Genomic DNA, 21,022 nt, shown 5'->3' with positions numbered 1-21,022 from the left:
GAAGACCAAAAAGAGAAATGGCAAGAGAGCTCCACGTAAATGCAATAGCCTCATTATTTAGGTAAAAAAATAAAAATAAAAATTTATTTTATTTTTTAGGGGAGAATATTACTTGTAAGGGTTCTTTTGTTCCCAAAAAAAAAAAACATAAAAAGCCTTTATTGAACCCAATGTTCACAATTCTTAACTATGATTTTTCCTGAATGCTATAGACACATGCACATCCTTCCCTTCCCCTTCAAGCAGTAATATATATTGTCAATCCACCATCAGCCCTTTAATTATTCGTGCTTTGAGCATTGATGCTACAACTTCCAATTGAAGCTTGGTCAGTACCATCAGTGCAATCATGCTCATTCATCAAAAAACAACCAAAAAGAGAGAAACAATAAACAATAAACACCTGTGTCATGGACTCGTGTTGAAGCGGATTCATTGATTCAAGACGGGTAAGAAGCTGATTTTGAACATGCAACACTGTCTGCTCAAGCACATCCACGTTTAAAGTTGTTACGCTACCTTTTAGCCAAACACATAAGGACTCTTGGGGATTGACAATTCACTCGAAGACTGAGCGTCACGACAAGATATTTGTGATGACGTCTCATCAAATTTAACAATTGAAGGACTATGATGCAGGTCAGCAGAGCCTTCACAATTAGACACATCTTTATCTCGAGGAACAAATATGGAATCAAAATTAGGGAAAACACCTGCCAAAAATATGAATCAGAGTCACAACCAAAGATGAAAGAGGGAAAAAAAACCAAACAAATGGAATGTAATCTGTATTTACCACAAGAGAGAGGCCGAGGTGGAAGAACTAATAAACATCGAGGAGGAGGGAAAGCAAGCCGGCCCAACCAACCCAGAATATGAAGTCCTAAAACTTGACTTATACAATCTGTCACTGGAAGAAAAAATATATATATTAACAGATAACTGATAAGGGCAAGCAGCAAGTTAGCAAGAACAAAGCAAGAGAAACATAAACTATAAAGAGCTCAAGTTCCTTATTCTCATAAACTAAAGCAGAGAATGAAGCTGGAGCGTGCATTCTCATCACATTGGAAGAGTCAAAATATCCCTTGGGTGGCTATGGTGCCCACCAAAATTTGAATTCCCATTTACAACACCCACACACGCACATATATAGAGGCCTGCCAAAGGCTGGGATTCGAAAAAATTGAATTGCCCACCCCTCTCCCCCCCCCCCATTCCCCCACAAAAAAATATTTGAGCTCACCAAATGACCTCCTAGAAAAAAATATTAGCCTGCTGGCCTAACTCAAAAAAAATACAGAACAATCTGCCCTTATCAACAAAAAAGAATCATTAATTTTAATTTTTTAATTTTTTTTGTACATGTGTCATGTCTATAGCCAAACACATAAAGCAAGTGCAAATGCATGAAGTATTCACTTATTTTATTAAAAATAAATAAATAAATAAATAAAGAAGAAGAAGAAGAAGCAAAGCAACTTTCCTCACTTTTAAAGCTATAAGAGAAACCTAAGAATTGAGTATTTAGTAAGGTTGGCATTTTCATGACAGTGAACCTTAATGTTTTGGTAGTATATATAACAAACAAAAACATTAATGTAAGGCAGAAAAAGCTTTAAGAACGTACCTTGTATGTTATAGGATTGTGACCTCCTGCATAGTGCACGTCCTCCAACTCCCCAAAGGGAGGGGGCAGAAGAGAATTTGGGATCTCCCCAAAGTGGAGGTATGTTCTTCCCTCATTCCTTTCAAACAACTCTGGATGATTACACACCTACCATTGCACCATTGGAACACATGTCATGGACAACTAGTAAAAAGAAATATTCCACATGACAGACAAAATGCATGAAACTCCACAACTTCTTGCCCCCACAGAGTTGATAAGTTATACTTTTTAAATGAAGAAGGGGAACCAAACAGAATGCCAATAGAATTGAGAATATACCTTTCTCAGCTGAATGACAATATTCATTAAATTTAGTATTTTCTTCTCATTAAGATGCCCACGATTGCCCTCAAACAACTCGGCAAGAGATATCTTGTTCTTAATAGCCTGATAAAAAGCTTGCTGGCGAGAACTCAACTTGCAATGCACTGTAACCTCAGTTTTCCTGGTCAGCTCAGAAATTACATCTGTTTTAACTCTTCGCAGCATAAAAGGCTTAAGAATTGAATGCTGTAAGAAAAAAGGCAACCAAAATACAAGTTAGAAAGATATAGTTATATTAATATCAAAGGTCAAAAGTGAAGGCAGAAGAGATCATGATCTCAAAAGAAACTGAGAATTATTGTAGTTATTTTAAATAGCATACATATATGGTCTCGGATGGTACGTGGCAGCAAGTAGACAAAAAAACTTTATTGCTCACTCTCACAATGACAATACTGAAAAAGGCAAACTCACCAATCTGTTAAGCTGGTGCTCGTTCAAAGTACCCCCGTGCTCTGCATGGTTCTCGATTCTGATAGAATGCAGTAAAAGATCATTGATAGGAAAATATTATAATTCTGTAGACTGCAGGCTACACTCACCGAAAAGATGAACCAACCAAAGAAAAAATGCTTACCCTTTTGAAAACCACTCATTAAATTGTTCATGGCTGTCAAATAAGGTTGGCATAATAAAATGCAAAAGGGCCCACAGCTCTGCCATATTATTCTGGATAGGTGTACCAGTCAGCAGCAATCGGTTCCGACAATTGAAGCTAAGCAGTGTCTTCCATCTTATACTGCCGAGTCAAATATCCAATGAATTAATGATGAGAATATAAAGGATTAGAAACATAAACTATTCACCAGAAAGATGATTCATGAAACTTTAGGAGGGCTGTAATGGCTAAAACTGAATTCTTATGTGATACTGTAGACATGTCGATACTGCAATACTAAAAAGATACAATTTATCTGGATGACGTTTTATATTGAATCTTAATTTCTCTTAACAAAATAATTCTAATAATAATATCAACATCAACAAGAATGATGATGATAAAAAAAGCACATTGAAATAAAAAGAACAGAATGGATATGAAATGAAAACTAAAGTAACAACAGGTATCAATTTATTAAAAGAAATAAAAGCAGAGTTCAAAAAAGGAAAGGAAAGATCAGATGGATGAGAAAACTTGTTCTTTATGTGACTACATATTTAATAAACGAATGCTGAATAAATAAATGATTTCAGGCACAAAAGGATGGTAGACATTAGCTCAACAAATATAGTGCGATGCATACTAGTTTACTATATTAAAAACATGCAAATATAGTACTATATTAAATCTAGTACGATCCATTTTCTTTCTTTGGCTACAATATAAATATATTCAAAAAGTTCAGATTATTGTCAAAAAGAATCCTAAGTTTTTATCATTTTTTTTCTTTCTAGAATCCTAAATACTTCAAACACAGCAAAATTGGCATGTTCCTGTACCTATCAGATCATGATAGTCAGACAGGCACAAACTGATCAGAAGGGCATATGGCAAAAGAAGATGCTTGCTTAATTCTTGGTGGTTACAGGCTTATGGCTTGCATTAATTCAGGGCAAGCTGCCATGATCAAGTGCAAGATTTGTTGTTGTCCAATGGCTGCACCAATGGACACAAATGATCTGAATTGCAGCACCGAAAGGACAATGGCAGGAAAGGATGCAAACTTGAGTTGCAAAAAAGATTGAAAGCTCTAGTTTAGCTAAAGATAGGCTCCAATTATAGTCAATTGGCCGATAATACCTTGCTAGCCAACAACAAGTAAAACAAAAGGATTGGAGGTGGGGGGTTGGAGAGCAGTACACTCACTCCATCCAAAATTTAGATGTAAGAATTAATGTAGCCAATCCAGCATGTAAATTGAGAATTCATATATAAGGATAGCAGCCTTCCCGTTTTTGTTTAGCCAAATATTCCCCACTTCCTCCATATAAGGTGTGGGCATTTTTTTCCACAACTATCAAAACCACCCTCACAACTCACACTACCCCACCCAAGTCACACCATGTCTAATCAGGTCATACCATGTCACAAGTGTTAACTAGTTAAATATCAGACAATTAATGATGATAGACAGGAGCATTTCACACTGAACACAGATGGAGTGCATACACGAGGAGTTTATGATTGACACAAAAACTGTACCAATCACCATTGGCAAAAGGCCAACAAGAATGCAAAGATACAGTAAGAGCAGAAGGTTCACTTACAGTCAACTCAACCTCCAGCACAGCTAGGTCTTGGAGATTTGAAGAGTCCTCAACTCGTGATGGATCAATATACTTTGTAGATGTTAAATTCTCTGAACTCTCATCATGTTCACTCCTCTCTATGACAGGCTCTTGATCTTTCTCAAAATGTTCATGTACAGCCACAGAAGTTGGGAGATGTTGAGGATTTTCCATCTCTAGTGAATCAAACTTCCTCTTTCAATTATTAGTACTCAAATCACCCATTTTAGTGACTAACTCATGGCTTGTTGAAGTAGAATCTACAGATATGCCATGTTTGCTTTCATCTACAAGATCATTAATTGTGGTAATTTCTTGAGTATCCTCCCATTGAAGGAAATGACAAGCTCCTTGTCCCTGTTTCAAAGCCAGAATCCATTAATCAGATATCAACTAGTATGTGAAAGAATGGCATTTTAAAATGCTCTATAAGGAGGATACACAACATGAACAGAGGCTGCTCTCCTAAAATGCTGCCATGTATAACATTCATGTAAGGATGAACATCGTGTACCTGCAGCGTGCAAACTGAATCAGTTGCTGACAATATGGCACCAACAGCTGCACAAAAAGGATGCACAAATGATCAGTATTAAAGGATGACTATCAATGACTGTATGAGCAAAATGATTCAACATAAGTTATTAGTCACCTCATTCATCTTAGTCGGTATATTAAGTACCTGAAAGATAATGGCATTAAGGACAAATGATAACTTATACGTTAGGCTTAATGATGCAAAAAGTAAAGTGTTCAAGGAGAAACAAGATTAAATAGTAAACCTAGAATTATGGACTAATTTTGACGTGGGGGGCTTTTTGGCACCTTTTAAAGGCTACTTTAGTTGTTATTAAATCTAAGTATTTAGTTTCTTTACTTTAGAAAGTTGCTGGTTCAGTTTTAATAAAGTCTTACTAAAACTAGGGGTAGTTTGGTAATTTTCTTATTTTCTGGAATATGCTGTAGCGAGTTGTTCTACACACCAAAGACTATTATTTTGTGTTTTGAGTCTTGTTCAATTGCCAAAAAAGTGATAACAAATCAAGGGATACAAAAAAATAAATGGAGAATTCAACATATCCAGTAGTTTTTTTTTGTTATTTTTTTAAAAACAATTGACTTTTGTGCTACTAATTATCAGCCGGGAAAGAAAATGAACAATTTGGTGATATATGTGTGTGTGTATATATATGAGATGGTAATTTAATAATAACTATCACAAAGTAAGGCATACTACATTATCATTGGACCCACAAAGGAGGTGAAGACAGCTCAAGAAGAAGCTCCAGCAAAGGCCAAACCTCCAGCAAAAGCTGCGGCCAAGCCACTGCCTCAGTTAATGGAGGAGGATATCATCCCTTCATTGAAAGCTATTTGCTAACACCTTATATCTTTTACTAGGGGGGAAAATGATTCACAATTACTCTTGTAAGGTCATATGTTCTGGAGTCTTACAACTATAGGTTTATAAAAAAGAAAAAAAAAAACTCCTTACCTCCTTTAATTGTTCAGGACCCACTTCCACCAACTCTTCAACTGTGCTGTAATAATCAAGATGAATTACAGTGTGCTGAGCAGGGACACTTATTTAAGCTAGGGGGTGGATAAATCAAGGCACAAAAGTAAAAGAAATGTAACCTTGGCAAGTCCCTCCCCTTCATTTTCTGCTAGGGCCTTTGTGTTAGCCACCAAATTTTGGGTCTTGGGATTGCTTACTTCAAATCCCTCTTTTTCAGCTTTCTCCCTTGCTTAAGCCTGCAAATTTTAGATATTTAGTCAAAATTGCTGCCTATTAACCAGGACTGCTGATAGGAGCTCTTGTTTTCATATACATGGGAAAGGAATATTTTATACGTATAATGGGAATATAATTAGCAAAGTGAACAAAAAACAGGTATTACATTAGTGCCACTCTAGTACACCGGAGGTATTCATGATTAAAAAAAAAAAATATATATATATATATATATATAAATAAATAAATAAAAATAAAAAGAGTTAATACCTAGAAAGCAATGAGATTCCCATTTTGGAAAGAATTTTGAGAAGACCGGATTTAACAGCCTGAAATAATTAGAAACAATCAGTATAAAATAGTAAAGCAATGGAATAGAGCAACATTTTTTTCTATTGAAACCACAGATAAACCAGAAGTGGATAATTCTTAAGGTGGAACTCACTAAAATGAATCATCAAGTTCTAACGCACTTGACATAAGTGCCTGGATTGAATTGGGCCAACACACGCTATGGGAACAATATTACATGAATTGCATTAGAAAATTACAGCAAAATATTTTCATCCCTAAAATATTCCTTCTAATATTGATGTACTGACCTTGCAAAAGTTCTTTTGAGCCTGCTCAATTGTTACAGTAGGCATCTTTCCATTCCTCATAATTGTTTACGGTTTTATTACTCAGACGCCACTGTCGGCATGTTTCTAGTGCCAAGTATGGACATATGGCACTGAAAAAATAATTCAAGAGATATAGTGTTAAGCATTTTCAAGATAAAAAATAGACGTAAAAGTATCAACAAGCCCAAATAATGGAATGAAGATGAAGAAGAGGATTCTGATTCAGAGGGATGTAGAACCCTCTAAGATCTTTTCATAAGACAGTTTGGTCAAGCATTAACACAACCAAACGTGCATGTAAAACAGGAACAGAAGTTTGCAATACATTGTTTAGCAAAAAAAAAAAAAAAAAAGGACTTATTATACATTTAAAGCATTTTTACAATATTCTACACTGTTAGCGGGATTTAATCAGCTACTGAGACATTTCCAGAAAGTAATCTTGTCCCTGCAACTTATAGCTTTACTTTCAAGAAACTATTCCTACTTTTTTTTTTTATAAGTAATAAAAAACTGTTCCTTCATTTACAGAAATACACTTTGTTCTATTTTATGTATGCCGTACAAATGCCAAGAGCCTCATGGCTCAGTAGCATTGTATGCTCCTCTCCATGGAGAGAGTATGGGTTCAAATCCCCCTCCCCATTTGTAAGTAAAAAAAAAATTAAAGCAGTTAATTTTTAATTGCAATAATTAAATTATAATATATATTGATTATTAATTTTTTGCTTCTCACAGTGGGATCAGCTATAAACGATCTATTTTTTTTCATAGGTGTCAACTATAAAGGATCTATGAAATTGTCTAAGATAATGCAACTAACACACAGAAAGTGAATTTATCTGAGAACATTTTAGAGTAACTGGTATCAGACCAAATAAAATAATGCTTTAAGAAAATATGGCACAAGAAACAATATTTGTTAATTTTTTTCAACAAATAAAAAGAAATCCATTATTTAAAAATTTTCACAAGGGAAAAATTACCTTGCACCAAATCCAACCAAACAGGCAAACTGATGAGTGCTGAAGCATTGTGCAGTCTCTGCAACAATAGAAGCTGACATTCGCAATCCATTCTGAATAAGATGCTGATGAACCGCACCAACAGCCAGAAGTATTGGAACTGCCGGACGAGTTGGTTCCTGGAAGAAAAAGAAACAACGCATTGCTCCAACATAAGAAAATCAGTCTACAAAAAAGTTTCCTCCCAGGCTTTAATGAGGATTACGTTAAAGTACCACACACACGCACATATATATGTGTGTGTGTGTGTGTTTACGTAAAAACTCATGCATACACACTAGAACATGACCCACTACATGTAGGACAAATGGCAATCGTTTGCATAACATACAATATTTTATAAAGCCATAAAACTTTATCAAGAAAAATGCAGGACAACGAATAATAATCAGGAAGTTCAAACATCGGTATGATCAGAATAATGCTAGTAGTGAACTATAAAAGTTTCTGTTCAATGGTCATTTAACTAAATATAATTCTTTTTAACTTAATAAAATTAACTCATGCTCACAGTAGATATAAACTCTCAATGAGCTAAAAAAAGGATTGAGATATAAAAACAAAGATAACTTCAGGATGAATACAGAGGTAAGGTGAAAGTTTTTTACCAGCACATCAGAACGGTCTGACAGAACAAGCAGTTGGGAACCATTTCGAACAGCTTCATCAGCAGCTTCACTATATATATTTAGTGTCTTTTCCAAGGAACCATCAACTCCTTTACGAATATCAAAAAATGTTGGCAAAACTTGAGGTTTCAAAGAGGGATCATTTAGCAAGGACTCAAGCTCCCCTTCATTCAGTACGGGGCTGGACAAACCTGCTCCATGGCAAAAAATTATAACGTGCAGTTCAAAATTTGAAAACTGAAAGCATTACATTATCATTTTACCTAAAAGTCAATTCAAATTAATTGTTAAAAACACCATTAATATGGCAGAAAGAGAGATCCTAACAAACCTGTGAAGCATTTTCAGGTCCAACCTAGAAAGAGTGAGGTGTTTTCTAAGCTAAGTGCTGATCATCACTTAGGGTCAGAAACTCCAATTCTCGAGTGTCCTCCTTTGTTTCTTGATAAACCCACATCAAATAATTAGGAATGTTTTGAAAGCATTAAAAGAATTAAATAAATAAAAAAAAAGTGATTTCAGAGAGCGAGAGAGAGAGAGCGAACCTCTATGGGATGCTAATCCTAATGCATTTTACGCTTATGCTGTCTCGTATAGTGTCTGGTATGTGGGGGAGGGGGTACTGCATCTCCTTCGTGAGGCTCCTCACGTTGCTGCAAAGATGAAGTTACAACCAAACAATGGATTACATGAATTCCAATACCAACCATAACAGTAGTTACTCGATATTTATTACATTAAATGATTTGTCATACCGTGGGGCCAGCGTTGTGTCCTGCTTTGTGACCACCTGTCCCACAAGGAGGTGCTTTCATTGTACGTTTAGGTCGACCTTGTGGGGGTGACTGTAACCCAACAACCTGCTCATTCTCAACATGCACAGCTGGTTGTTTTGCTTGACTCCCAACAACTGCGGGGGAGGATGGTGTAGCAAATGAAATGTGAGTGCCCGTACTCATGGGATCTATATGCAGTCTAGGAGTGGGCATGAATGACATGGAGTGACTATGGGGCGGTACATGGTCTATATGACCAATGTTGTACGATGGGGATTGCGTGTGCATGACAGGAGGGGTTTGATTGAAATCAGGGCCGAGATCAAAGGATGGTGGAGTAAATGAAAGATGAGCAGGATCAAAAAATGTATGTGAGGTGTGTGAAGGGATCTCGGGGTGAAAAGATGCAGGAGTAGTGGGTAGAGAGATATCTAGGTCAGAAACTGCATGAGCAGTATGTGGAGGGATCTCTAGGGAAGGAGATGCATGTGGAGGTGGAGGGAACTCTGGGGCAGGAGATGCACGTGGGGGTGGAGGGAGATCTGCCCTACTGACAACCTGATGGGATGCAGCACGCTGACCATGGCTATGGCTGGCACGAGTTGAGCTCGTGCTTGGTCGTCCAGTATCTTCTGGCACTTCTGGATTTGCCCCATCGATATCTTCCAACGGAAGTCGAGCAGTTATATGGTGAAGGCGTTCCACTGTCTTAAGTACAGCTGAAATATGCTTGTACTCAAGACTGCCTACTGTATAAAGTCTCAACAACTTCTTGTGACTGGCAACCTGAAAGTAAATAAATACAATTAGTACATCATACTGAAGTTCCTGATACGCAACAAAAATTGAAAAGAAAGGTCGAAGCAATTACCATAATAATAAGTGAAGCCGAAGTGTGGTCGACGAACCTCCAAGTCACCCTATCGTACCAATCGAAGTATGGATGAGCAGGCGACATATCACCCTCTAGTCGTGCTCCAAGACATAGAGATCGTGCTCGAGTATTCCATACTCGGATATGGCCATCATGTCTGTCCCTCCAATTCACCTCCACCTTCCCCCTCAGGTCTATGGCATGAAGGGCTTCGTCAGTATCAACATATGGGGGGGGTTCTTGTACCATCCCGAACTGACGAACAACACGGTCCGGTGTATGTTTCTCTACTAGCCAGAAACATACAAGCGGTACCTTTGCCGTCCATACATCCCTTCCGGCGACACAAAACGCAGGCAGGTGGGCTAATTCAGCTTCATATGGTTGCCACACCACCTAAAATAGTCAAATCAAAGGGCAGCACATTATGCAATGTTCCATATCTATGAGCTCTTTTACATTTATAAATACAATAATCATAAACAATAGTCATAAACAATAGAATAAACACAATGTTGGTACCTGTTTTGGATGCATACAATCTAAAAGCTGACGGTACCGGACCAGACAGATTTCGGCGGGGCTATTCAAGGTGTTCACAACCCACACAGTCCTACAATTGCGAAAGAGGGAGTCAATACTTGGAATTGAGAATATGAAGTAATCAACAACAATAAGTGATGGGCAATCGTAAATTTAACAGTACATACCACTAAGATTATACTAATAAATGATTATCTATACATATGATTAGAGGTGGAGCTAAAAATTAATAAGACTTATATTATACATCAATCATAACATATGACCTCCGTGGTTGTCAAGGTTAAAATTTTATTTTCTATGTCTAACAATGTGTTTAAAATTATGGATTTATTTCCAATAGAGAGAATCGGTCAAGGAAGAGACTTACTTAATAGACAATGGAGAAGGTGCAAATGGTGGGCCATATGCACCATCTGGTGGGAGGTCCATCCTTGGGCACAAAAAAGGGAATCTGACCCATGCCCAATACTGAACTAGCAACAAGGCCCCACCAATCTGACTAGCACCTCTGTCGGTTGCCTTGCATAACTCTCTGTACAGCCATGCAAGGCAAGCGCTCCCCCAACTGTACTGAGGTGGATTCCGAAGGTTCCTCAGCATCTGCAACCACATCGTATGCACCCTATCACCAGACTTGTCGGCGAAAATTGTGTCTGCCAGGAGTGCTAGGATATAACACCGTGCATATTGATGCACAACCACCTCTGTTGCATCATCGGGCAACCCTTCGTCAATTTTTTCTAGTAGCTTCTTTATTTGGATCCTTTGTCCTTTAAGCGTGGTGTCATTAGTAGCAATTCCAAGCAGACTCTGACATTCATCTTTCCATGTCAAGTCAGTTGTTCCAACAATTGCCTCACCATCGATTGGAATCCCAAAAAGAACCTCCACATCTTGTAATGTGATCGTTGTCTCACCATGTGGCAGGTGGAAGGTGTGGGTTTCAGGCCGCCATCGCTCAACGAAGGCCGTGATCAGGTTATGATCAATCTCTCTACCTGGGGTCCTATACAGCCCCTCTAATCCAACTCTCTTCACAATGTCGACGATACGATCATCCACCACTATCCGGCGTCGTTTTCGGAACTCGTCATTACGACCGCGGCATTTCAGTGGCCCTGGATCCTGCACATGATAGAATTATGGTGATGAGATGCAATATGCCATAACCTTTGTATATATGATTGTAGTTATTGATCCCAAAAAACAAAAATAAAGCAATTATGAAGGGACCTTAAAATATCAACCCCAAAAAGAAAAAAAAAAACCAAAAAAAAAAGCAACAACGGGAGCAAAATAAAAGGATGCAATGCACTTTATACATTTGTCTAGTAATGAAAGGCTTCCCATGCGACCAGCCTATTGCTGCCTCTAAACCAGGAAAAGTCAAAAGGCTTCTTAAAGCTATTTCATTAATTTAAGAAGCTTTAAGTAACTATCTTGGAATTTGGTTGTATTTCGTTGTCATAGTTGCTGATTTGTGTTTGTTTTCCCTTAAGCTCTGTTGTTGTCCAACCCTTGAATTTACTTAACTAAGTATTTTAATGCAAGTAAGAAACTCAAGTGAAAAGGGTCCTTAAGGATTTTATTTGATTTATGACAAAAGCTTGTCTTCAATATGATTCATTAAGCTAGGTTTGTTAGACAAGTTGTAATTCCAAATGGATTCCTAAATATAAACTTCTATGTTTTGCTTTTGGAACCTAAGGATCATATTTTATGCATGTACCATTGCTTCCAATCTCAAGCACATTTTTTTTAAAAAAATTTAGCTCTGTTTGACATGATATGGAAAATAAACAACCTAAATAGAGGAAAGTAAAAGAAACTAGAGGCAAAGGCTAGCGTTCTCAATAATAACAATAAAAATTACTGCAACAACCACAACCTGAACAACTTCTTGCCAAGCAACAATAAAATTATCACAGGTCACATTGCTTCAAACAAAAATAACTCTTATGAACCTAGGATTGCTTTGTTCATGTACACCCACACTAACAGTCAACCAATCTAACTTAACCCAACTAATGCGCATGACCATGCATTGAAAGCTAGTAATACCATTGACACTTAGAATTTCAGAAATGGGAAGAAAAAAAAATCAACATAATGTAAAAGGATAAGAAGAGAATATTCAGCAGGTGATCGGTTTTCATTTTTACCTTGCCTTCCCAAACAGCGCACGCTCGATGTGTTTTTATAAACCTTAACACTGAATCGTCAGTGGGCTCAGGACCAAACTCATCAGGGAGCTGAGCAGGAACAGCAGCCATACTGCACGAAGTTTAGGGAGTCAAGAGTAATATAATCACATGTTAAATTGGCAAGGAAAGTGATGAACAAGAAAATGATTCAGTTTATTTTGACAACAAGCAGATGGTCCTCTTTACTCATAAAATTAATTTGGGCTACAATGAAGTTTTACAAAAGGTGACAAAAAGAATGAAGGAAAATCATATCCGCGTTGATTAATTTGGGCTACCCACATAGTTGGCCTTACTATTTTCCCTCCTACCAAATGGACCCTACAGTTACGTGCTACATAAAAGATCTGAAAAAATTAAAAAGGGGGGAGGAGTTTGTGGGGTGGGTTCTTAAAAGACTTTCTAAAATTGATTGTCTGAACTCACAACAAAACATCCAAACCAGGGTACAATGGTGAACAAAGCCTTTACCCTACCACCCCAACACAACTAGGTACGAAAAATCTCATTTCTACACTTCATCCTACCAAACATAATGTAAGAAATCATAAAATCATTTCAACATTGCAGCATTGCCTGTGTAGATTCATGTGAAAACTATGCAGAAGAAGTGAAGAACCAGATGTTAAAAATAAGACAATATAATGCAAAATTTAAAGACCAGGACAAAAAATAAATAAATAAATAAATAAAAAATTTTCAATAACAGCAATGTATAGTAAAGCAGATGAACAAAGGTAACAAAGCAAACATGGCAGCCAAGATTTGAAATGCAGCAACATAGTAGAATCATTACCTGCAATATCACTATGCAACTACATGCAATAAAAGCTTATGTTGTGAAGCCTTTTCAAGCCTATTCCTGCAAGGTATAAAATGCAATTAGCACCTCAAATACGTATATATATGGATGAACATCATTTCTATGCTTATATAAAGAAGGAAGAAAGGAAAATAAATTTCTAGACAGACATTTTAATATATATGATGAATTTCATATTGTAATATTTAGGAGAGCCTTTTTTTTATAAGAATAATTTTATTGAAAAAAAGACTACATACAAAAAGCACAAAGCAGCCAAAACAATTACACGAAAAAAAAAAAAAATTATGTTCAATAAGAAAGAGACTATAAATGCAGGAATGGCGTCACTAGTTGTGAAACAAAGACCATAAAACCAAAAGACCATAAAACAATATAAAAAAAGGAATAAGACATTTAATGAAAGTTAAAGCATCATGATATATGTGGAACTGCCAAAAATGAAGAAATATGCTGATTTGAGAACTAAAACGATTAATTGGAAAGAGGAGCATTAATGGCAAAGTCCATTTACACTTGTATGAGCAGTTAATAACGTAATTTTTTAATTTCCAAATGATGAGAAATCTATCAATAGATTCTTTACATATGTACATATGTATAAAGAAAATCCCTGCCCTCTCGTTCAATGCCTAACAGAAAACCAAGATTAAAGAGATGTTTTTATTCAGGCCTTTTCAATGCCTCCTAAGTTTATATGCAAATACGTTAGACCCAGTTAGATGCTAGTCATGACAAGAAAAAACTATCAGAGCAATTTATTTGCTAGGAAGGAACATATATCGTGATTATGGCAACTTCACACAAGATGGTGAAGAGTTAAAAGTTCATTGAAAAGGCCACATGATAAAAACCCTAGGTTCAAACAGCAATTCAATAAATAAGAAATCATGTCATCCCAGCAATCAATGCTACCTATTTACTGGTAAGCATAACTTGTGCATTCAAATCACAGAAATAATAAACATTTTATAAAAATAAAAATCCAAAAACCCATTAATAACTCAATTCATTGGTCATAATTATAATTTGATTTGTTAGGAAATATATAAGAAAGGAGGAAGAAAACATGTGATCTTAAACCTGCCCCCTTTGGGTTGTTTCCCGCTTGTGAAAGCAATGACACCAGAAGAAGCCAATCCATGCGTGGAGGAAGTAACATCAATTACGAAACTACACAATAAAGCACTTCCTAAAGCCCTTAAGAAGCTAGAGAGTGAACTGAAAGGACTCAAATATTCAATAGCCGATTTCTACACTTTTCTTAGTGAAAGAATAGATAATCCTTCAAAATATGGTATGTCACTTCCATTTTAATAGTACGATATGTATTTTTTTTTTTTTTAATTGTACTTTGTTTTTTATTTTTGCCATAGACTAATAGCATCTTTGTTTTAATTATGTTGGGAAGGTTTTAAAGAAGGGAAGATTGCATGCTGTGGAACTGGTCCATATAATGGAATTTATAGTTGCGGAGGAAAGAGAGCAGATGGCCCAAAGTACGAATTATGTAGGAACATTAGTGACTATGTGTTCTTTGATGCTCCTCATCCTTCCGAAAAAGCCTACCAGCAATTCGCAGAGCTGATTTGGAGTGGAAGTCCCAATGTCATACGACCTCATAGTCTCAAAGAGTTGTTTGATCACTGATTGCATTAAAATTTTAATAAATGTAAAATAAAAAACTTATGGAGCATATTATAGTTTAATAAATTAATGATTTTGTTATATAACAAATGTCATAAGGATAGTGATTAAGATGTATTTAATGTTTATTTTTTTTATTTATATTTAAAAAATATTACAGACAAACTATACGCATATATTCCAAAAAGCACACACAATAACCACAATGAAATTATGCATGTAAGCTAATAAATTATTAAAACAAATGTATTTTCTTCTTTGAAAAATGTGCATTACTGCTCAAAATTGAGCAATTATTAATCCTTAATATATGAACCCTTATAACCATAAATTTATATGTTTAATAATTCAATCATCATATGATACTCTCAACATTTGGACAATACACCAAATTAGAGGTGGATCCAAACACTAGAGATGCACCTCGGCCAGTGGTGGCAAACACTACTAAAAATGATTCAGGGGATTGGATGCAACCCGGTGAAGCATATGTTCTTGTAGTTAAATTATAAGAAGATTTTCTATATTTTTCCTCTTGCATTGCCTTCCAAAATTAATATGCAGTCAAATTCGTTTACTTTGAACAAATCTATGTTAGATCTTAACATGCAATCAAATTGATTTGCTTTGAACATATCTTTGTTAGACCAGAAATAATATTACTTTAATTATTCAATTCCAAGCGTATCTATTATAATTGCCATACCCATACCCAGCAATATCTGGGCAATGACAGAAACTCACTATAAAAAATAAAAAAAATAAAAGAACATATAAGCAAAAATCATACACTGATATAAAAACCCAAAAAGAAGAGATCAAATGAGAATGATACCCTGCGGTTTGTTGGGACGGCGACGGCGACGGCGACGGCGACGGAGACGGAGACGCTGACGGCGAAGGCGACGTTTCTATGACGGCGACGGCGACGGAAAGTGAGAGACCGAAGCGAGATGGAGGGCCGACGGCGACGGACAAGGACGGAGCTGAAGAGAGGGAATGAATGCGACGGAACGGCGACGGAGCTGAAGAGAGATCGAGTGCGACGGAACGGCGACGGAGCTGAAGAGGACTGAGAGTGAGAGAGAGAGAGAGAGACTGAGTTTTTTGAGTGATGCACTGTGAGTGTGGGAGGGAATGAGAGTTTTTTGAACTAAAGAGTTTTTTTTGAGAGAGTACTGTAAAGTGTGGGAGGACTGAGTTTTTTTGAGACTGTTTTGAATGAGAGTTTTTTTGAGAGTTTTGTTGAGAGACACGTGTGGCAAAAGAAAATAGAAATCAAGTCCAACGGACTTGATTTCTGTGTAGAAAAACCGCTAATCGGTTTTTATACATACAAACCGAGTCTAATTGACTCGTTTTCTACACACAGAAATCGAGTCCAATGGACTCGATTTCTATGTGTAAAAACCGAGTGTATTGGACTCGGTTTGTATGCATGGAAATCGAGTTTATTTAACTCGATTTCTATGTGTAAAAACCAAGTGTATTGGACTCGGTTTGTATGCATAGAAATCGAGTTTATTTAACTCGATTTCTGTACGCCCATTTCCCACGTCGTTCACTGCAAAAAAGGAAAATCGAGTATACTAAACTCGATTTTACAACCCACAAATCGACTCCAATAAACTCGAATTGTTAGAAACCAAAATAGTTTAAAACGTTTGCTAACTAATGATATTGTTTAGATTTTATAGTTATTTTCTAAAAAAATCCGTACTACCCCTTCGAACCTGATCTCTTCCGTGTATTCATTCATAGGATTCTAGTGTTACGTACAATATGCTTTGGAGTTTTGACCAACATTGCACGTTGAGCATTCACAGTGGGTCTTTCAAATGCCATATGTTGATATGTTTTAGCATCAAAATTTCAAAAGTCCTCGTTACCCGAACTTGTAAACCCAAAAAAAACTTACAATTGTGCTATACCAACACAAATTTGTGATGGTACTAAGTAAGTCTGTAACACAATTGCAAAAGTAAATAATACTTTTTTAATGTGTAGTAAGAGAAATAGAGATTAGAGAGAGGTTTCTCAAAAAAAAAGAGATTAGAGAGAGAAGTGAGAAATATTTTTATATCATTTTCATTTTACTTTATATTATTTTAATGTGTAGTATGGTAAAATAAAAGTTGAGATGTTAAGTGTATTGTAAGAGCATTCTTATCAAGAATCTCAAAAGATTTAGTATTTAACATCTCAAAAACCTACTTTATCTATTTTAATAACTCATTTTACGATACACCCAACATTGAAGATTTTATATTTTTTACCACATCATTAAAATATTATTATATTTTATTCTCAATCTCATCTCTTCTACTACCCACAAATCCACTACCATTGCCCACACCCATACTCACTACCACCAGCCACCACCGCCCACAGCCATAGCCACCGCCACCCAACCCCCAACCACCAAAATCACAAACAAAAATAAACCCACAGCAAACCCAGTCACCACCAGCCAACCCAACCTATAACAAAACCCACAGTCACCACCAGCCACCATCACCCACCCACCTACCAACACCATAAACCTCAACCCAAAATCAACCCACCACTATAAACGGCACCCACCCACCATCAACCACCATAAACCAAAACCCACTCATCCACCCACTTGCCACCACCATAAACCCCCAACCCAAAATCAACCCACCACAACCACCACCACCACCACCACAAACCATAATCACCTACTACCAAACAAAAACAAAACCACAACTTAGCCACCACCTTTAGCCTACCTCCTCCAAATCACAAAACAGCCAACATCACAAACACAAAACGCAGCCATCACAAAATTTTAGCCACCACCAAATCCAATCCACCACCAAACTGTGACTCACAACCCACAACCCATCTTGACCAGGCGACCTGCAGTGCTACCGACACACTGTGACTCACACCCATGGGAAACTGGTGAAAGGGAGAGGGACGAGCAAGAGAGGGCAAGGGCAAGAGGGTTGGAGAGAGGAAAAAAGAGAGAGAGCAAGTGAGAAAGAAAGAAAAAAGAGAAAGAAGAGAGAGATCGATGAAAGAGAGAAGAAAATGAGAAAGAAGAGAAGCAAAAGAGAGTTCGGTGAGAAGAAAAGAGGAATAGAGAGAGAGAGAGAGAGAGAGAGAGAGAGAGAGAGAGAGAGAGATATTTTAATTAAAGTAGTATTAAAAAATTATTATATTTATAAGATTTGAGTTATAGTGGACTGTCATTGATAACAGTTCACTATAGGTCAGATGCTAAAAATTTTAACAATAACACCTTTGTTGTAGTGTGCTTTTTTGGAATGAGATGCTAAAAAATAGCATTTTTAGCTTTTGAGAACTTTAATGTGAATGCTCTAAAATGGTATGGTATAAATGATAAAGTAGCTTTTGAGATGGTAAAATGAAATTTTTTATAAAAACTAGATGTGAATGCTCTAAGGATTTTATTTTTGGGAAAGAGTTACAAGGCTCTTACTTTTTGAGTTAAAATAGGTGTGCAAATATGCAATGAATACGAGCCATTGTTTAACAAGTTTTTCCACTTTCATGGCAAAAATCCAAGCAAGGAGAAGAAAGATATGTATTGGCCCATTGCCAATTAGTAGGTATTACAATTAACTTTTTAAACTGTTTAATTTTTTATCAAAAAAAGGAAGTCATTTAGGTTTAATTATTCTTAAGTTCTAATTTTATTATACTAAATAAGCGGAAAATGAATATCCATGCTTAAATAACTAAGTAGAATTCATATGGATTTGTATTTCAAAAGTGAGGACATCCAGGGTTTCTACTACTACTATTACTATTATTATTATTATTGAAAGAAAAGACAAGAAAACTTAGGAAGTTGATCCCATAAAAACTACAAGAATACAAAGGGTAAGCAGAGTTCAAAAATTTTAGTTGACTTGCCAACCACAATTAAGCAAGAATTGTTGATATTCAAATTGGTTAAGAATTTAATATGAATGAAGACAAATGCCATAAATGGGAGCGCATGACAAAGATGGGTCTTTAATGCCATACATTATAAAGGAAAATGTAAGTTTTGGTAGTGAAAGTAGAGTTATTGAACTCACTGAATCTGATCCTGAAAAGAAGATATAGGACAGTTCCAAAGGTCACTTTGGTTTAAAAGGAGACAGAGCTTAACATGGTGGAGTTTCATTAAATGAGAAACGGCATCGTTTTATACTTACTCATGCGTGTTTAAGTGCAAAGCTCCAAGCAATGTCATTTTCATCAGTGGCTCTTTCTTATTCTATTTTGGACTTGCCCTGTCTCTATCAAGCTCCATGATTCCAGATATTTGTTGTAGATATTTTTTATAATGTACAGTTGTATTTTCTATTAGAGTTTGTTAGATGGAATCTTCTAGAGTAGTTACCATCTGTGTAATGTATAAATAATGGATACAGGTTATGTATTTTTATTACGCAAGCTTGAATAGAAGTTTTCTTTTGATTCTTCATCTTTTCTCTCTTTGCTCTTTCACAATCTGCCATTGTTAAACCTTCAAGCTTGTTTTCTTACATCGTATCAGAGCCTGAATCCATGGCTTCCTCTACTCCTACAAGCATTACTCCTTCACCACCATCACCACAGATCACTACTCAAACACCTTCACCATTGTTACTACTCTCTAATATGTCAAACTTGTTGTCAATCAAGCTTGATTATACGAACTACATTCCATGGAGGCACCAGTTGATCACAATTCTGGAGGCTTACTCTCTAGTTGAACACATTGATGGCTCAACTCCACAACCTAGTCGATTTCTTCTTGATGCTCAAGGACGCTTGACCACAAATGTGAATCTGGAGTTTCAAACCTGGAAAATCAAAGATAAGCCTCTTCTTTCTTTGATTAATTCTACACTCACTCCACAAGTTTTCTCTCTCGTGGTTGGAATCACCACTTCAAGAGAAGTGTGGAATAATCTAGAGTAGAGGTTTACCTCAACCTCAAGGGCAAACATTCTCAATCTGAAATTGGAGCTTCAAAGTCTTAAGAAAGGTTCTTTCTGCAGAAGATTAAGATAGCTCGTGATAAACTTCTTGCAGTTGGAATAGTTATGGATAGTGAAGAACTCATCTGTATTGTTCTTCAAGGTTTGCCTAAAGATTTTGCTCACTTTTGTTCAGCAATCCATACTAGGAGTGAACCAATCACCTATGAACAACTTTCAATCATGTTGCAAAGTGAAGAACAGGCCATGGCAGAGAATCTTGATAGCTTTTCACATTCTTTGGCTATGTTTGCTTTTGGAAATAAGAATTCTAACAGCTCTCATCCTCAGTCACACAATCATGGTGGCTCTAATAAAGGAAGGGGAAAGAATAATAGTAATAGAGGAAGGGGTGGAGGAAGATTCAACAACAATAGTGGTGGAGGTCAACACCAATTCTTCACTCCCCAACCTTAACAGAATTATAATTCAATTCAGAATGCTCAATTTAGAGGTCAATTTGGTGGTCATACCTTCAAAACTGATAGACCTATCTGTTAGATCTATGGAAAGGCAGGTCACCAAGCCCTTGATTGTTATCACAAAATGGATTTTGCCTATCAAGGTAAGAATCCACCAACCAAGATAGCAGCAATGGCTTCAACTTCTAACCCAGCTTTAACCAATTGTCAAGACCCTTGGTTAGCAGATTCAGGAACTTCAGACCACCTTACTGCTAATCTGAACTATCTTTCTATCCAGTCACAATACAAAGGCTTAGAACAAGTCACAGTTGTCAATGGACAAGCTCTTCATATTAATCACATTGGTAATGCTTCCCTCTCTACCAAATACCATAATTTCCTTCTTAAAGATGTGCTTCATGTCCCTAGGATAGCAACGAACCTTCTTTCAGTTCACAAGTTTTGTTTACATAATATTTGCTCTTGTCATTTTGATGCTAACAAACTT

General features: G+C 36.5%; 3 protein-coding genes and 2 long non-coding RNA genes across 6 annotated transcripts; 1 reads left to right on the top strand and 4 right to left on the bottom strand.

Moving 5' to 3' along the window:
* Positions 1-528: 528 nt before the first annotated feature.
* On the bottom strand, positions 529-2,759 carry LOC126718642 (chromatin-remodeling ATPase INO80-like). 2 transcript variants are annotated; one of them, XM_050420960.1, is made up of 6 exons: positions 2,574-2,758; positions 2,411-2,468; positions 1,952-2,182; positions 1,631-1,777; positions 797-910; positions 529-713 (listed from the first exon to the last, which is right to left on the bottom strand). In XM_050420960.1, the coding sequence occupies exons 1-5, from the start codon at positions 2,657-2,659 to the stop codon at positions 908-910; spliced, it is 525 nt and encodes a 174-aa protein (XP_050276917.1). In that variant the 5' UTR covers positions 2,660-2,758; the 3' UTR covers positions 529-713; positions 797-907. The 2 variants fall into 2 exon arrangements, with proteins under 2 accessions (XP_050276917.1, XP_050276916.1); XM_050420959.1 differs by having other exon boundaries at positions 530-713; positions 797-904; positions 2,574-2,759.
* Positions 2,760-3,299: 540 nt separating this feature from the next.
* On the bottom strand, positions 3,300-5,282 carry LOC126716434 (uncharacterized). The gene is made up of 3 exons (XR_007652125.1): positions 4,878-5,282; positions 4,740-4,786; positions 3,300-4,582 (listed from the first exon to the last, which is right to left on the bottom strand). It is a non-coding gene; the product is annotated as an uncharacterized LOC126716434 (long non-coding RNA).
* Positions 5,283-5,863: 581 nt separating this feature from the next.
* On the bottom strand, positions 5,864-9,693 carry LOC126718641 (uncharacterized). The gene is made up of 8 exons (XR_007653000.1): positions 8,993-9,693; positions 8,783-8,890; positions 8,569-8,678; positions 8,217-8,428; positions 7,570-7,727; positions 6,563-6,693; positions 6,231-6,289; positions 5,864-5,980 (listed from the first exon to the last, which is right to left on the bottom strand). It is a non-coding gene; the product is annotated as an uncharacterized LOC126718641 (long non-coding RNA).
* Positions 9,694-9,774: 81 nt separating this feature from the next.
* LOC126719873 (serine/threonine-protein phosphatase 7 long form homolog) lies at positions 9,775-12,706 on the bottom strand. Its single transcript, XM_050422380.1, has 5 exons — positions 12,596-12,706; positions 10,801-11,558; positions 10,410-10,500; positions 9,943-10,283; positions 9,775-9,799 (listed from the first exon to the last, which is right to left on the bottom strand). The coding sequence occupies exons 1-5, from the start codon at positions 12,704-12,706 to the stop codon at positions 9,775-9,777; spliced, it is 1,326 nt and encodes a 441-aa protein (XP_050278337.1).
* Positions 12,707-14,579: 1,873 nt separating this feature from the next.
* LOC126719872 (GDSL esterase/lipase 4-like) lies at positions 14,580-15,197 on the top strand. Its single transcript, XM_050422379.1, has 2 exons — positions 14,580-14,757; positions 14,872-15,197. Exons 1-2 carry the CDS (start codon positions 14,580-14,582, stop codon positions 15,108-15,110), a joined length of 417 nt encoding a protein of 138 aa, XP_050278336.1. The 3' UTR covers positions 15,111-15,197.
* Positions 15,198-21,022: the final 5,825 nt, after the last annotated feature.

The sequence above is a fragment of the Quercus robur genome, chromosome 3, assembly GCF_932294415.1.
Source record: "Quercus robur chromosome 3, dhQueRobu3.1, whole genome shotgun sequence".
Classification (NCBI taxonomy): domain Eukaryota; kingdom Viridiplantae; phylum Streptophyta; class Magnoliopsida; order Fagales; family Fagaceae; genus Quercus; species Quercus robur.
Note: the sequence above shows the minus strand (reverse complement) of the source record. Positions and strands in the feature narration are given on the sequence as shown.

Excerpts from the sequence above, each read along its gene's own strand:
- LOC126719873 (XM_050422380.1), bottom strand. The coding sequence starts at position 12,706 with ATGGCTGCTGTTCCTGCTCAGCTCCCTGATGAGTTTGGTCCTGAGCCC. Across the intron at positions 11,559-12,595 it reads GCGCTGTTTGGGAAGGCAAG|GATCCAGGGCCACTGAAATG; the intron begins GTAAAAATGAAA and ends TATCATGTGCAG. Across the intron at positions 9,800-9,942 it reads GCTCATCCATACTTCGATTG|GTTGCCAGTCACAAGAAGTT; the intron begins GTACGATAGGGT and ends ATTTACTTTCAG.
- LOC126719872 (XM_050422379.1), top strand. The coding sequence starts at position 14,580 with ATGACACCAGAAGAAGCCAATCCATGCGTGGAGGAAGTAACATCAATT. Across the intron at positions 14,758-14,871 it reads AGATAATCCTTCAAAATATG|GTTTTAAAGAAGGGAAGATT; the intron begins GTATGTCACTTC and ends TATGTTGGGAAG.
- LOC126718642 (XM_050420959.1), bottom strand. The coding sequence starts at position 2,659 with ATGGCAGAGCTGTGGGCCCTTTTGCATTTTATTATGCCAACCTTATTT. Across the intron at positions 2,183-2,410 it reads AGCACCAGCTTAACAGATTG|CATTCAATTCTTAAGCCTTT; the intron begins GTGAGTTTGCCT and ends TTTTTCTTACAG. Across the intron at positions 1,778-1,951 it reads TTGTCATTCAGCTGAGAAAG|GTGTGTAATCATCCAGAGTT; the intron begins GTATATTCTCAA and ends GTGCAATGGTAG.